The sequence below is a fragment of the Varanus komodoensis genome, unplaced genomic scaffold (assembly GCF_004798865.1).
Source record: "Varanus komodoensis strain SLA01 unplaced genomic scaffold, ASM479886v1 scaffold4, whole genome shotgun sequence".
NCBI lineage: Eukaryota > Metazoa > Chordata > Lepidosauria > Squamata > Varanidae > Varanus > Varanus komodoensis.
Window position 1 is genome coordinate 46,656,562 of NW_025335941.1, and position 15,194 is coordinate 46,671,755.

Here is a 15,194-nt window from a genome sequence, read left to right on the forward strand (position 1 = left end):
ATGCAGTGAAGAACATGGTGCTATGCACTTTTTAGAACTCTGTGCACTTTTCTCTGCACATTTTTCAAATGCATGCATATCGCTGAACACCCCCCTCCCTTTGGCAGGGGAGGGGGAACTTATCACAAAGTAGTGGAAATATTTAGATTTTGGGCTTCAAATTGTGTTTGTGTTTACATCTGGTTCTTGGGAATGCCAGCTTGGTCTTATCCTGGTAAATGGCAAATTCAACACATTCCCCACCCATGCCTACCCTTGTGGTTAGTTTTACCAAAACTCAGTGGTAAATGCTTCTTATGGTTGAGGCTAAGTAAACAGACACCAGAAAAAGACAACGACAATGACAACATGGTGTCAATATGGATTGCAAGGAGGAAAACATAAATATCAATCCTATCATACATTTGGAAGGGGATTAGCAGGCCATCGGGTCCAACCACCTGCTAAATGAAGGACTCAAGTCACCCATCCAGATTTCAACCCAACCTGACCCTGCTTAGCTTCCAAGATTAGACAGGATCTGGCACTTCAGACTATGTATTCATCTTTTTAGCATAGGCCTTGCAGCATAGATCTTTTACGTCCTCCAAATTGTATAATCCCCTCCCCCTCTAGAGGATGCTTGCTTGGTTCCTAGGTTGTTTAGAAGTTTCCTAAGACCTTTTTATTTCTCCAAGTTTTTAGCATGAATTAAACCTTCTGCCTCCCTGTTTATACTGAAATGCTTTTTTCTGGTCTTGATTTTTAGGTGGGAAATTAATTTTAGCCATCTGAACTGTTTTTATTACCAATTGAATGGCCTGTATTCTGTTTTATGCATGCAGTGATTATTTCTGTTGTAAGCTGCTTTGGGGATTTTTTAATAAAGAAAAGTGGGTGATATTTCTTAAAAAATAATAATCCAAAGGGCAAAAAGAATGAGAAAGACCCATACCTTCTGATCATATGTCATTCTGTTAAATGCTCATCCAGACTTGCATCACTGCCGTGAACTGCCCTTTAAAATAATTGTAATAATGCTGCCTTACTGCTATATTTGTGCTGAATCTTTATCAAGAGATTCTCTCTTTCTCTTGGCAGATGAAGGAGCCTTAGTCAAAGGAGCAAAAAAGCTTGGTTACGTGTTCACTGGGAGAACGCCACATTCTGTGATCATTGATGCAGTAAGAGCAGCCACGAAAATAGAGCTTGGTGCCTCACAGAGACCTCTGCCATTGGTGTAACTTAGAAATGCTGAGGATAATAAGTAAACAAGTTAGCTCCTGGCACCTCTGGGGAGGTCTGCGTGGTATGCTGGTAAAAGCACCTGTCAAGAAAAGCCTAACTCCACTGTTGGACTTGCACTGGTGCCTGGGGAACAAACCCCACGAGGGGTTGCAGCTCAGTAGCAGAACATGCTTACTGTGCAAAAGGCCCCTGCCTGCATTTCGAGGCATGACTGGCAAAGACTCAGGAGAAGCCTCCCCCAGTCTGGTGCTCTTCAGAAGCATTGCACTGTATCTCTCCAGTCCCCAGACAGCTTGTTGTGGGATTGTGGGAATTGTAGTCTGATATATCTGGAGGGCACCAGGTTAGTGAAAGCTGCTCCTGCGAGATGCAACCAGTCAGTCCAGACCAGGGGGAACCACTCGTGGTGCCAGGAAGCAATCAGGGCTGCATGCATGCACGTATGCTCACTCACACGCACATGTGCACACATGCTTAACACATCTGTTAGTAGTGGAGAAACCACAACCCTGGGTGCATTGGCACTGATTTATCAGGAATGTGGAGGTGACTCACCCCATGCAACTCCTTCCTGCACTCCGCAAGGCTCCTGATGGCAGTTAGAAGTACAGTGGAGCTGGGGGAAATGCTGTGCAGGAAGAGACATCCCCATGCGCCCACTTTCCACGTGCAATCTTGCTGCTTTGGCACCAGAGGGCACCATGAATCCCTGCTGAGGATACAATGGTGGCCTCTGAAGTCTGCATTGGAACTGTAGGCTTAGAGCTACCCACTCATGGATAGTTTAGCTGGATAGTCCAATAGTCTGATTCCCTAGAATGCAGTTTGCTCAGTGCAGACTAACTCAGAGCATGGAAGATGTCCAAGAGGTGCAAATGGGTAAGAAAATTGGGGAGGAACTAAGCATGGGTTGGGGGGTCAGGATGGGGAGGAGACCCACAGTGAGGAATAGGGAATTTCTTCAGCATTGAGTAAACAGGCTTGGCATCTATGAACGAGTAGAGAGAATTATATTTTGTGTAATTACAAGCCACTGACTTAGTCAATAATGTGTTGGCTTTAGCAGCTCAGTTCTTGAGGGGCATCTGGTTATGGGAAATGGGCACTTTGCCCAGCAGAACAGCCTTTGTTGTTTCAGGGAATGCCCTGTGAAGGTTTTCAAGGGGATTCTTACAAGTTTGTATTTCTGCCGTGCTCAGCAGATTGCACTATTATGAAGGCACAGTGAGTGCTTTACCATATTCTTGGAGGTTTTCATGAATACATTTTTCCCAGCAGAGGGAGCCATACACATATATTTGAATATGGAGTTTTTTTAAATCGTTCACAATTTTCTAATGTGAATCTACTTTTCCTGTACTGAAGTTTACCTCTTTCTCACATATTTGCAGCTAGGAAAAGAAGAGACGTTTGAGATCCTTAATGTGCTGGAGTTTTCAAGGTAATTGGACTTTTTAGAGTTATTTTAGTCCCTAGGAAAATAAAGAAGGGGAAAGTCTAGAAATACTCTAAAGTCTACCACTGTGGTATCTATGCTAAGTTTTTATCTTAAAAAGAAATATACTAATCATTTCCCAAAGATTCTTGAACATCAATCAATTCCAACCCTCTCCCAGCCAAAGAAGAGGGTAGTTACAAAATGCTTTCTTGGCAGGGTCCTGTGAGGGAAAAAGTTCATTAATTTCAGAATAATGTCATTCTATTCATTCAGTTTGTTCATACAGCAAAGAAGATTAGGAAAAGCTGTTTCCACTGATGCTGTTTGGTATTTCTCAAAGGATCTGGCACAAATTTGTGGTGAAATTTCTTCCAGCAATTAACAGTTGCTAGGCAATTAATTGCAGATTGGTGTTGATTTTTCTTTTTATGGACACTTCCGTAGCACTGTCACTATGATTTATGATTAAGCAGGAAGATGTTCTATGTACTCTGCACTCTGAAAGACCACAGATTAGAGAGGAATAGCCATTGAAGCTGGGGGACCACACATCCAAGCTGGCATTATCATCAGGTTGTGAGTCATATATGTGTCCTTGCCCATATGCAATGGTTCAATTCAGTATGTGCACACGTACATTTTCCTATTGAATGAAAAGTACTTTGTGTGATCAGGAACCCTGTCCTGCAGGAAATGTCTTCTTGACCATTTGTTTTCGCCTTTGGTTTAAAAGTGTGGTCTTGTAGGTAATTTCTACAAACCACCGGGGCTTTATATTTCATCTTTATGTATTTCTTTCATTTCTATACTGCCCCACAGCCAAAGCTTTGCTCTGAGCAGTTTACACAGTCCATAAAGACAAATAATAAAAGTAGAATGAAATATCATAAAATAAAAATATGTTAAAATGCTTAAAACAGATGAGAAAACTGGCAATAATAAGGAATAACAAAAGATGTTATTTGGACATATACATCATGAGAACTTCACATGCATCATTTAAATATGTGGTTACTGTGTGATCACAGAAGTTATAGAAACCAAGATATGTGTGCTGTAAACTCACATGACATTATCTCTCTTCCCCACCCACACACACATATATAACCAGACTAACTCTCTGTCTCTGTCTCTCTCTCACACACACAGTCAGTCAGTCAGTCAGTCAGTCAGTCAGTCTGGCTCACACACAGCCTCATTTGATCTTCTGTCTGCTCTAACTTCTCTGTTCACATGTTCTGCTAGCCAGAATTCTTCTCATTCACAAAATTGCGGATACTTGCATAGCTATATAGATGGAAAAATGATAAAGGTAGAAGCAAGAAGCTAAATACTCTCCTCTCTTCTTTTCCCCTCTTCACATTCATGTGTCCACATGTGTGTTTGCCATAACAGGCAAGCAAAAGTACTTGCTGGAATGGTCATGAAGGAATATTATGTAAGGATGAAACTCGGTTAACCTTCTACAGCAAACAGAACAGCTTTGTGGCACCTTAAGGACTAGCATTTTTATATTGACACAAGCTTCCGTGGAAACTGTCCATGGTCCTGTATCTGATCAAGTGGACCATGTCCACAAAAACTTATGCCAGAATAAATGTATTGGTCTTTAATGTACCACACAACTTTTTGTGGCTAATGAATATTAGCAATTCCATATTGGAAACGGGTGTTTCTGAGTCAACAAGTCAACATCTCTGTGAATTGGTCTACCATCTCTTCCTCAATTGCTTCACCAGGGTGACTGGGAGAACTGAAAACTGGGGGACGGGGGTGCAGAGGCAGAGTAACGGGTTGTGTTTAGGTCTCCCTTGTAAAGAAATCTGCCAGTCAGTAGTCCTCAGTGTATTTTGCTTGCTTGGCAAGTGTTGTATCATTTTTGCTATAGTGACAACCTGAAGTGTGGAGAAGCATTGTGGGGAGGGAATCTATTTAACTGTGGACACTGAAGGGAATTCTTACATGCCACTGATAAGCAGGTATTACAAGCCTAATTGCGGGATCCCATATCTCTCCCCTGGAAAAGATTACCCAATGCCTCATTCCCCTTGGTGCGCCATAGCACTGCTTCCCTTTGCTTTAGTGTCTTTGTGACCATGGCAGTCGTGATTCCAGTCCTCACCCACATCTCAGGCCAGTTTGCACAAACTGCAACCAACACCCGATAATGTCTCAATGAATCAAGGAGCCAAGCCTGCCAGTCTCAACAGGCTTGGAAACAAGCAAGCAGGAGTGCATGTAATCCATGAGCAGCACAACAGCTCTCTAACATCTCCCCCATTTGGCAGGCATTTTTCTAAAGAGCAACACCAAAAAAAAGAAAAAGAAAGAAAGAAAGAAAGAAAGAAAGAGAGAGAGAGAGAGAGAGAGAGATGAGGATCTTTTCTTTTCTTTCCAGTAACAGAAAGAGAATGTCTGTAATTGTTCGGACTCCAGCAGGGCGATTGCGTTTGTACTGCAAAGGAGCGGTATGTGTTCCACTCGAGGTAACAAGGAGATATTGTGACATGTTTTGTTGTAGCTCTGAGATGTTGGGTTTCATAGATATCCATACCGATGAATAATACACTATTGTCATTAAATATTGTATACTTTTTATCTGAATCATTATTTTTATCTAAATTAATTTTGTGACATGATCAATAAATCAGTGTGCCTTGGGTGCAATCCTGTGCAGCTTTGGGTAGGGCGAGTACCTGGGCAACACTCGTGGTTATAGAACCTTTTCTTTCTAAACATGCAGATAGTTGCACATTAGTAAGGCAGGATGAATGCTAGTAGGCAAACCCTCCAGAGACTTTGGTTTACAACTCCTATCAGCTCCAGAAAGAAGGGCCAACTATAGGAATTGTAGTCTAAAACTTCTTGAGGCATCAGGTTGCCTTCACTTGGTTTAAATAATGCCAATTGTCTATTTTTTCCCTCCAACAGCTTAGTAGTTAGGGTTGAGGGTTGATTTCTGAGCTTGCCTCCACAGTTTATCATTGAATCCAAGAATTTGTTTGTTTCCTTATGGATTAAAAAGTGTTTCCCCTGTTTCAGCTTTCTGAAATGGCCAGGACATATATACATCTTAAATAGACATTATAAAATTGTCTCTGTTCATGCTCCTTCTGTTTATATTTTCTTGTTGACAGGATAATGTCATTTTTGAGAGACTGTCCAAAGATTCCCTGTATATGGAGCAAACACTATGCCATCTTGAATATTTTGCCACTGAAGGTAAGCATTCAATTTTTGTAGCCCAGGCAGCAGAATGCAATTTAAGCATGCAATTAAGATATTTGTCTGGATGTATATATAATAATAATATGGGATATAATTCAGAATAGGGGATTCTTCCCATCCTACCTGAAAGTGACATGATAGTGGCATTCTTGTTTCTGGCACTATACTGTCATTCTGTTGGAGCTTCCATCCTGCAGTCCAGGAGCACTGCAAAACTGGGATGCCCAGACACAAATGCAGTTGTGCATCTCATACCATTTCCAGCTCCCTTAAAAGTATAATCTGTCTCCAGCTATAGGAGAGGTTCTTATGAGGATTCATAGAGTCTCAGTCTTACTATCTAAGCCAACATTGTAACAGACATCTGCAAAAGTGGAGCTAGGTTTGGAAAGCAATATTATTTAAAGAAATGTGAAAGAAAGGATTGTTGGAAGTGGAGCCAGTGTGACCTTAGTTGAGCTTTGTAGCTGTCGACTGTTGTTAGTGCTCTTTTCCAATGCAACTTTGTATAGTGGGAAGGCAGAAATGGACCATGAGTATGGGGTGGCTGGAGAACAGAACAAAGAGGACAGAAGGGAAGGTAAAATGTATGGTAACCATACTGCAAGTGTTCTGGAAAAAAAAAATAAAAGAGAAAAGAATTTGTATCATACAGCTCACACTTCCATTTCCTTAAGATCCGTCCCTAGAGTTACTTGCAGTAAGTTTGAAATCAAATATACCCATCTCTTATTTCACTGCTAAGGCGGACATTACTAATGTTGAACACCCTTCTGAGACGCTGTTCTCTTTATGGCCCCAGATTGCAGGAAGAACCTTATTTCTCTCCATGCTTGGTAGTCTCCCCTCCCATGCACACACACCTTTCTTCTTGGAACTGTCCCATCCTCTGTTACATAGCCATTCTGTTTTATATGGTACACTTTCTCCTTTTTCTGGTCGCCTTGAGCCAGAAGAGAAATCGTCACTTTTATATATGCTGAATTCTATCAGTGGCCCAGTAAAATCATGTTATTCATTTTCCACAGGGGCTTGTTCCTTAAATTATTCTGCATGGTTAACCTGTGTTGACATCAGTGAGAATTGCACGTCTCCATTCAATGGAAATACTGAACATTACACTATTTGCAGTTCAGCAGTAATGTGAAGCTATATACCTACCTCATGTCATGGTTCCGTGACTTATGATTTCATTTGAAATTATGTTCTAGTAAAGTAGAAGCAGTTTATGCCTAAAACTGAAAGCCACATGAAGGTGTTAGAATGGTGATTGTAATATTGTGTTCAGTTTTTCAGTTGAGGAGATACAGAACTGTTCTGAAACTGCTGGAATGTCTAAGACCCATAATTATGCTATCAAACCGTGTCCTTTTAAAAACCGCAACAACATGATTCATAGGGGTTTGTTCTCATGAAGCAGCCTTGCATGTCATGCTGACCCACCCTAGCAATAAGCCACAGTGGGTGGGGTTTTGCACAGTGCGCCTGACAGAGAAGTGGGCTCCCTGTGGGTTGCCAGCACCCCCTTTCCTGTTGTTCCACCAGCCAGCATCCCAGAGGACTTTGCAGCTTAAGTTGTTCTCCCAACCGAGAGAAATTTTGGCTCACTGCAGCTTTCTTCCCACTTTACACCCCCTTTCCCCCCTAAAGATCATGATCTCCATTTTGACAGCTACCAGCAGCTGCTCTGAAGTGCCCTCGCAGCTCAGTGGAGGGGCGGTCATTGCTTTATCATCAGATCAGGACTTAATTAGACCAAAACCCCAGTGGGACCTAAAGTTATCCATGAGTAATACGTTATGACTTAGTCTGAATCAAACCCCATATAAGGAGGGATAGCGACTCATGCACCTGAAGAGGTGGGCTGGAGCTCACAAAAATGGGTGCCAATGCACATTCTTTAGTCTTTAAGGTGCCATTAGATTCTTCCATGCTTCTGCTGCAGCAGACTTAACATGGCACCCCTCCCCTCTGGAAATTATTTACCTATTCCTAGTGGTGCTCACATTTTCTTCAAATCCCAAAGCAGGTTTTTGCATTGCAGAAGGTACATGTCCCTAGAGCAGCATGAAAGAGAGAGAGAGAGAATTCCGTCTCGCATCCTCATCATTCCTGTCACCTAACACAAGAAAATAAGAGGTGTTCGGCCTCCTACTTTATCTCTCCTGGGAGTAGGTGGGGCAGTTGCAGAAGCTGCTTCCTTGCTTTTCAAAGATGTGCATCTGTGCACAGATGAGAATCATCCAAGAGTCAGTGCAGAACAAATGTTGCCCCTCCTACCTAATTGCACTTTGTCACCCCTCTCATATTTTGAGAAACACTGATCCAAGGAAACTGGTATGAACTAAGCCAAGAGGGGCTATTGTTGAATAGGTGGTGGGATTTCTGCTCTCCAATGCCTCATTTTGGGTATTTATTTGTTAAATTTCTACCCTGCCCATTAGCCAGGATGGTTCACTGGGAAGCTTACAGAAACATAAAAGCAACAACATATGGAATAACACAGTAATATGAAATCTGACATATATACTCACAACAGTGACAACAAGAGGCACAGTAAAACCCCCAAAGGCATTGAAATCAATAGGCTTGACATTTGTTTAACTGATGGCTCCTTTCACTTTCACTTTCTCCATCACACATACACTTTGTAATATCATTTAGAAGCTGTCTTTCAAACCCTGCCTAGTTGATGATGCAGTTTTGGCACAACAGAAGTATCTATTCCTAGCAGTTCATTGTTTCATAAATGTTTCTCCATCAAGATCAAAGAGAATTCCACTTGATGACTTATCCTATCTCAGTAGGCACTTGTGCCAGAAGGAAAACAACGCTACTCCTCATTCTCTCAATAGCCTAGGAAAATCATATTATTTATACAGCACTAACTGCATTTCTTTTCTTAGGACTGAGGACTCTGTGCATAGCCTATGCGGACCTGTCAGAGAATTCTTACCGAGATTGGCTGAACATATATAATGAAGCCAGCACAAATCTGAAAGACCGAACTCAAAAGCTGGAGGAGTGCTATGAGATCATTGAGAAGGTAACTATAAATAAGAGTTGATCTAAGGGGTGCTTACAGCCAAATCCTTTCCCACTTGTAGCGACTGATCTTAGCCTAAAGCAAGACTTTATGCAGAATGGGATGTATAGTATGTTGTTCCCGTCTAAACGTTACAAAGAAAAAGAGCAGCATATCCGCGTAACATTGGACTCCATCAGGTGTTCGGAGATGGAAGGGAGATGGTGAGCTGAGCGCTAGCACTTCCACACCCAGCTTCCCCATGTTCACAGGGGTTTGAGTGGAGTCTGTAATGGCATAATGCAGCTGCAGGCTTCTGAATGACTGAAGACCCTGATGGATCAGGGCTCCTCTTCCTGTGGAGGTTGTGAGTATGTTCAGCTGCTCAAACCTTCCCCATCAACAGGGAGGCTGGGGCTGCAGAGGCTGGAGCATTCATCACCATCCACTTTTCTAAACTCCTGCAGATGGTGGTGGTGTTCCCCTTGAGCTCATTGCTAGGTACTCCAGTTGATTTGTGTTCTGTCCATTGGAACCCTTGTCCTGGTACAGGAAAACAGTGCCAAACTACCAGGTCAAGACTAATAGGGAAATAAAACCACAGCCATTACAGCAGCTGCTAAGAACAGAGGCCAAAATGCATCTTTCCTGCTTATCTGGGGGCATTCAGCCACTGAATTCCAAAGTTTGAAAATACCTGACCTTCCTGTGTGTAGCTGGTCAAGTAGTGGTGGCTACATGTGCAGCAAGAGAGAATGTGATTTCTGGTTGTGACGCATCAGCTATCGTGGTGGTTTGAATGAGGCAAGCAGTGCAAAACTGAACAGCCTTATTTGCTGCTATGAAGAAGTAACAATAGCTCTTTGCTGGCCCAAAGCTGTGGCATATTAGGAACTCTAGGCCACTTTGTGTTTTATAAGAAATGGAGATGGTATTAATTAGAGGTAGGGAACATGCTTCTCTTGCAGGGAGGCCCAGCTTCTTTATTTGCAGGTGGGAATTCGACCAGGAATCTTGGAGGACTGCTTCAAGCTAGAAAGCATGGACTAGGTTGGGGTGGAGAACCTGTGGCTTGCCAGATGTTGAAAGGCTGTAAATCCCATCAATTCTACCCAGCATGGCCGTAGTGAGAGTGGATGGGAAGACCAAGTGTTCTGGGAGGCGAAGTGTTGTCCACTTCTGGACTAGATGGACCACATGCCTGACTCAGGCTAAAGCAGACCTAATACAGAATTATAAAATGGGCTAAAGGAATAGGCCATAACTGCCTTCCACCTTTGTGTGTTGTGCCTAAATGCCCTGTGATGTAGAAAGCGATGCAGGGAACTTTTTGTATCCAGCTTGCAGCTTAGCACCAAACTCTTGTTCTGCTGGCTCAGCCACTAACAATAGTCAAATGTTTATTTGTTTGAATAAATATTTGCTATCTTGCAATGGACAGCAGGAAAGGAAGCAGGGAAATTTATGAGGGTTATCTAGCTACTGTCTCCTTAAGGTACACAAATGATAAATAAAAATATTTCTTGCTATGATCTTTTCCACTCTGTAGTTAAAGCAGCTAACTCTGTCCTGAGCTGTATGTAATGCCAGCACTAGAACCTGGCATGAGTTGGAAATGGGTCCTCACTGCCAGGTAAAGTGTGTGAGGATGTAGCCTAACCTGAATTGCTAGAAAATGTAAACATTAAAACTAACAGGTTGGACACATTTAAATAATTAAAATATTAAAATTGTTGTACTAGATGCTTGCAGAACATCTGCCTTACCCAAGATATGAAGAAGACAGAAAGGCAGGAAGCATTATACTTTTTATTTAAAAGTTATTTTAACTGTTAATTTATTATTATTGTATTTATAGATTTTAATATATAGCCGAGATGGTGCCAGTTTTAAATTATTGATTGTATTTTTATGTTTGTTGTGAGCCACTCCGAGGCTTTGTTGCGATGGGGGCGGCATAGAAATGTTTTAAATAAATAAATAAATAAACCAAGTCAGGCAATTTCTTTGCCTAGCCCACAGTGGTCCGTGCTGGCTGGCAGGATCTCAGGCAGGGGAATCTTTCACATCACAGACTGCATCTGTGTAAACTGTAGATGCCATACCCTAGATATTTATTAGATTTATATGCTGCTTTTCACCACATTTCAAAGTGCTCAACATTTACTATTGTACCCATAAAGCAACAATAATACACAATCTAACAGCTTTCTGGGTCACATGTTAACAAAAGCCTTTGCAAAGACGTGGGAGATCTTCTGAGGAGATATTTAAAGAAAGTGGGAAGAAGGTAGATCTTCAGATTTGTGTACTTCAACTCCCAGAAGCTCTGGCCAGAACTGGCAAGTCAGGAATGCTGGGAGTTGAAGTCCAAAACATCTGGAAATCTACTTTAGGTCCATCCCAGTCTAAATGTCAGAATGATGGGAGCCTGTCTAATTTCAATTAGCAATGCATTCCAAAGCGTGGGTGTTGTGACACTAAACACTCTACTGGAAGTGCCTCTGAGACAAACTGCACCCTCAGCTGTGCTTTTCCCATGATCACAAAGGTTGCTTAGGGACATAAGGGGTGAGGCAATCCCTAAGATAATCTGGCCTCAAGTCATTTAGGTCCTTTTTCCCCTCACCCTGAGACCTTCTACACCTGGAGAGTGTCTTCTCCTGATTGGCGAGCCCTGGTTACCTGGGAACCTAGTGAATGTGAATCACAGCTAGCATTTTATAACCCTCTCTTTTCACTAAGTGATCCTCATTAAACCAAGTAGCATTGAAACTCAGAGCCAAATATGGCTAGGCTGGGAAATTCATGTACCCCACCCTTGCTTCTGCCAAATATGGTTGTTGTTAGCATTCCATCTGCCCCAACCCTTATTGAAACAGTGGGATTTCAAGGTTGCCATTTGGTAGCTGCTTTTTATGATATTTGGGGTGGTTGGTAAGTGCATGTACAGCCTCAGCAGGGTAATGTTATAGCAAGAGACGTGCGGAAGGGAGCTAACCTTTCAGCAGTATTGGTGCCCACTGGGACAGATCAGCAAAGTTCTATAAATCTCTTCCTTGAAATGAGACTAAAACTCCATTGGAATTGAAAAGGGTTTCCCTCAGTTTGGACTGTGCTCTTTATTTTTTTCTGTTGCCTCTTCTTTTAAAGTGGCTACTTCTAATTGGCACCAGGAGCATGTGTTTGCACCTTTAATATCAGACTGTCAGGAATAAATACATAAACTGTAGCCAGAGTGCCACATTGTCAATCATACTCATGTTGAGATAGGAAGAATATTCCACAACTATCCACATTCCCAGGAATTGCTGGCAATGAATTTGGGAGCTGTAGGAATTTTCTGCCTAAATCTGCATTAGTTTGTAGATATAAGGCACAATCCTATGCATGGTTAAATTTAAAAAAAGCCTTCAGCTCCCAATATTCCTTAGCCAGTCATGCTGACAGGGGGATGCTGGGAGCTATGGGACTTTTGGTGTCTGAACATATGTAGGATTGCACCCAAGAATATTTACACTGACGCAAGTAAACTGAGCAGAGTTCAACATGATTTATTCCTGGGTGGACATGGTTAATATTGCACACTATTTCGCAAAAGGTTTGGGTTTGGTTGGGTTTGGTTCATAGCGAGATCCCGTGTGGAGCAGTGGTTAAGAGTGCGGGACTGGGGCTCAGGCAACCTGGGTTCTAGTCCCCACTCAGTCAACCGGCTGACTTTTTGCCCATTACAGACTCTCAGTCCAACCTACCTCATAGGGTTGTTGTAGTGGAGATAAGATCACCAGGAGAATTATGTAAGCCACTTTGAGTTATTTGTTTTAAAAAAGTGAGAAATAAAGCTAATAAATAAATTTGTTATTTTAGAGAAGACATTGGTCAGGAGAATATGCAAAGTTGGGTAGACTGACGAATGGGAATTGGTTTTGTCCTCCAGTTGAAGAACACTATCAGGTCAATTAATTGCTTTCTTTTTGAATGATGGCGTCCATTTTCTATGTATATTTAGAGTGTAGAAAGTGTATATAATGGTGTGGGACAGCATGATCTTTTGTGAACTTAAAAGAAAAATCTTCTGCATGTTTAGACAGAAAGAAAGTCCTACAACTCACACCGTGCCACAGTCAGCACGGCTGTTTGGGGCAGGCTGGGACTCAGAGGCCTTCTTTTTTCACTCTAAACGTGCAGAGGATTGCACCCGAAAACTCTTAAGAAAGTTACTCTGGCAGCGGGTGCCCATACATCTACATTACTTCCCCACTGGCTATCTTTTAAAGCAGCAATGAAAATTAATTGCTTTTGAATAGCTGCCTCCCATCTGATCAAAGCATTTGGTTGCCTCTGTATTTAGAAATGTCCAATTTTCATGCTAGACCAGCTAAAATTTAACTGCACTCTGAATCTCTTGTCAGAAGGTAGTAGAAAAGATAAAGCACAGCTTGCTGTCATTAACTGTGTTTTTGAGCATGGTCCAAGCTGACATCAGTCTAAAGCGGTGGCAGAGAACCTCTTTTCTCTCGCGGGCTGGATTCAGTTCCAAAAAACTTACAGAGGCCTCATCCCTGAGGTGAGTGGAGCTGAAGGCAAAAAGGACATAGTCCAGAATACCAGCATATTGAAATTTAAAGCTCATAGTTACCAGACAATAGTTAAGTACCAATAAATGAAGTGTTAGCAGAGTCATTTTGTCTTTTAGAACAGGGGAAAAACTGTGTGGAAGCTGGGAAAACCACAAACTATTAAAGATCAGATTAAAGGAGTGGGGAAAGGGGACATGGCCTTGTGTGGACCCCAGAAGAGCGTGCTTAGATCCCCAGGACTGATGTTTCCCACCCCTAATCTAAAGAGAACAAGACCTCTCAATTCTTTCACTTTTTTCCCCCTTCCTGCCACTTCTAGGAATTACTGCTTCTTGGTGCTACAGCCATTGAAGACCGCCTTCAAGCAGGTGTCCCAGAAACAATATCTACCTTAATGAAAGCAGAAATCAAGATTTGGGTACTAACAGGGGACAAGCAAGAGACAGCTCTCAACATAGGTAACCACCCTTCAATTTTTCCAGTAAGGCAGCAGTGCACAGGAAGCAGATCTGGATTCATTGCAGCGAAAAGGTGGCATTTCCCACCCTCAAATTATACTGCTAAAATGGAGAGAGATGTGGTGTCTCTAGAGCATTCAAACCATTGTCTTGCAGTGACCAGGGTAGGTTTCTCCTTAGTTATTCTTCAGAAGCTGCCCTTACATTGAATCCACGTGGCCTTTATTCCTAATGGTCAAAGATACTGACCATTGGTCGATCATGGTCGATCATGATGAAGAATAGTCAAGTTAGTATATTTACTACCAAAGCCTATGTTTGCATTCAAGAGAACAGTAGCCCAATTATAAGACTTCTGCTTAGTCCTTCACATTTGGCCTACATACGTACATCTCTCCGTATGCAGGTCCTTGCACAAACAGCAGTTCTTACCAAGAGTAGTATGCTTCTTTCAGGTTTTAATTGCTATTACCCCTTTCAAGCACACATGCCCACAAAGGCCTCTAACTCTTGGTGAAGATAGTGACTGGCTTGACCATTAGCCAGTTTAATTTAGTGTAGGCTTTAAATGCGCTGGTACGCTGTACCTTCAGATGTATGAAACTCAGCGGTGTTCTGGGCAACCAGTAATTCTTTTACATTTAAAATGAACATTTCCTATTTGGGGAGAACATTTCAAGACAACTTCAATAAATCATATGGACTTTCCTTGCTCAAAACAGTGTAGATGTCTTTTCAGAGGCGGGACAGAAGAGCACAGACATTCTGCCCTCTTTTTAATGACATGAAGGCAGATATTTACTGGACAATACTATACAGAAGTTCTGCCAGGAAGGTGTGGTGAGGAGAGAGATGCTGTCACTGCAAAGACATTCAGACTTGACCCTGGGAATGATGATAAGTCTTCACAAAACATGGTTTGTGTATAGCCTTTTGGCTGATGTGAGTTGCAGGTGCGAACTCTGGGAGGGCATCCTTCAGTAATCTCAAATACTCTCCACCTGAAAGTATGGTGGCATTTGCCTGCCTCCCCTGTACCAAAAAAATTATTTATTTATGTATTTATTTATTTGGACAACTTGTATGCCCCCCCATTCGCATAAGCCTCGGGGCGGCTTCCAATACATAAATATATTTCTATACAAAATACATAAAATACTGGAGACATCCTGGCAACAGATTTAAAATCAGTAAATAAGATCAAAAGTTAAAATAACGTTTAAATAAAAGGGTCTTGG

General features: G+C 42.0%; 1 protein-coding gene across 1 annotated transcript in view; it reads left to right on the top strand.

Moving 5' to 3' along the window:
- ATP8A2 (ATPase phospholipid transporting 8A2) overlaps positions 1-15,194 on the top strand; it is a 433,576-nt gene that overhangs the window by 106,912 nt on the left and 311,470 nt on the right. Inside the window, exons 19-24 of the mRNA XM_044441796.1 lie at positions 1,081-1,163; positions 2,619-2,668; positions 5,064-5,133; positions 5,803-5,887; positions 8,800-8,939; positions 13,818-13,956. Of these exons, the coding sequence (XP_044297731.1) occupies positions 1,081-1,163; positions 2,619-2,668; positions 5,064-5,133; positions 5,803-5,887; positions 8,800-8,939; positions 13,818-13,956 (567 nt within the window). The remainder of the gene's footprint in view (positions 1-1,080; positions 1,164-2,618; positions 2,669-5,063; positions 5,134-5,802; positions 5,888-8,799; positions 8,940-13,817; positions 13,957-15,194) is intronic.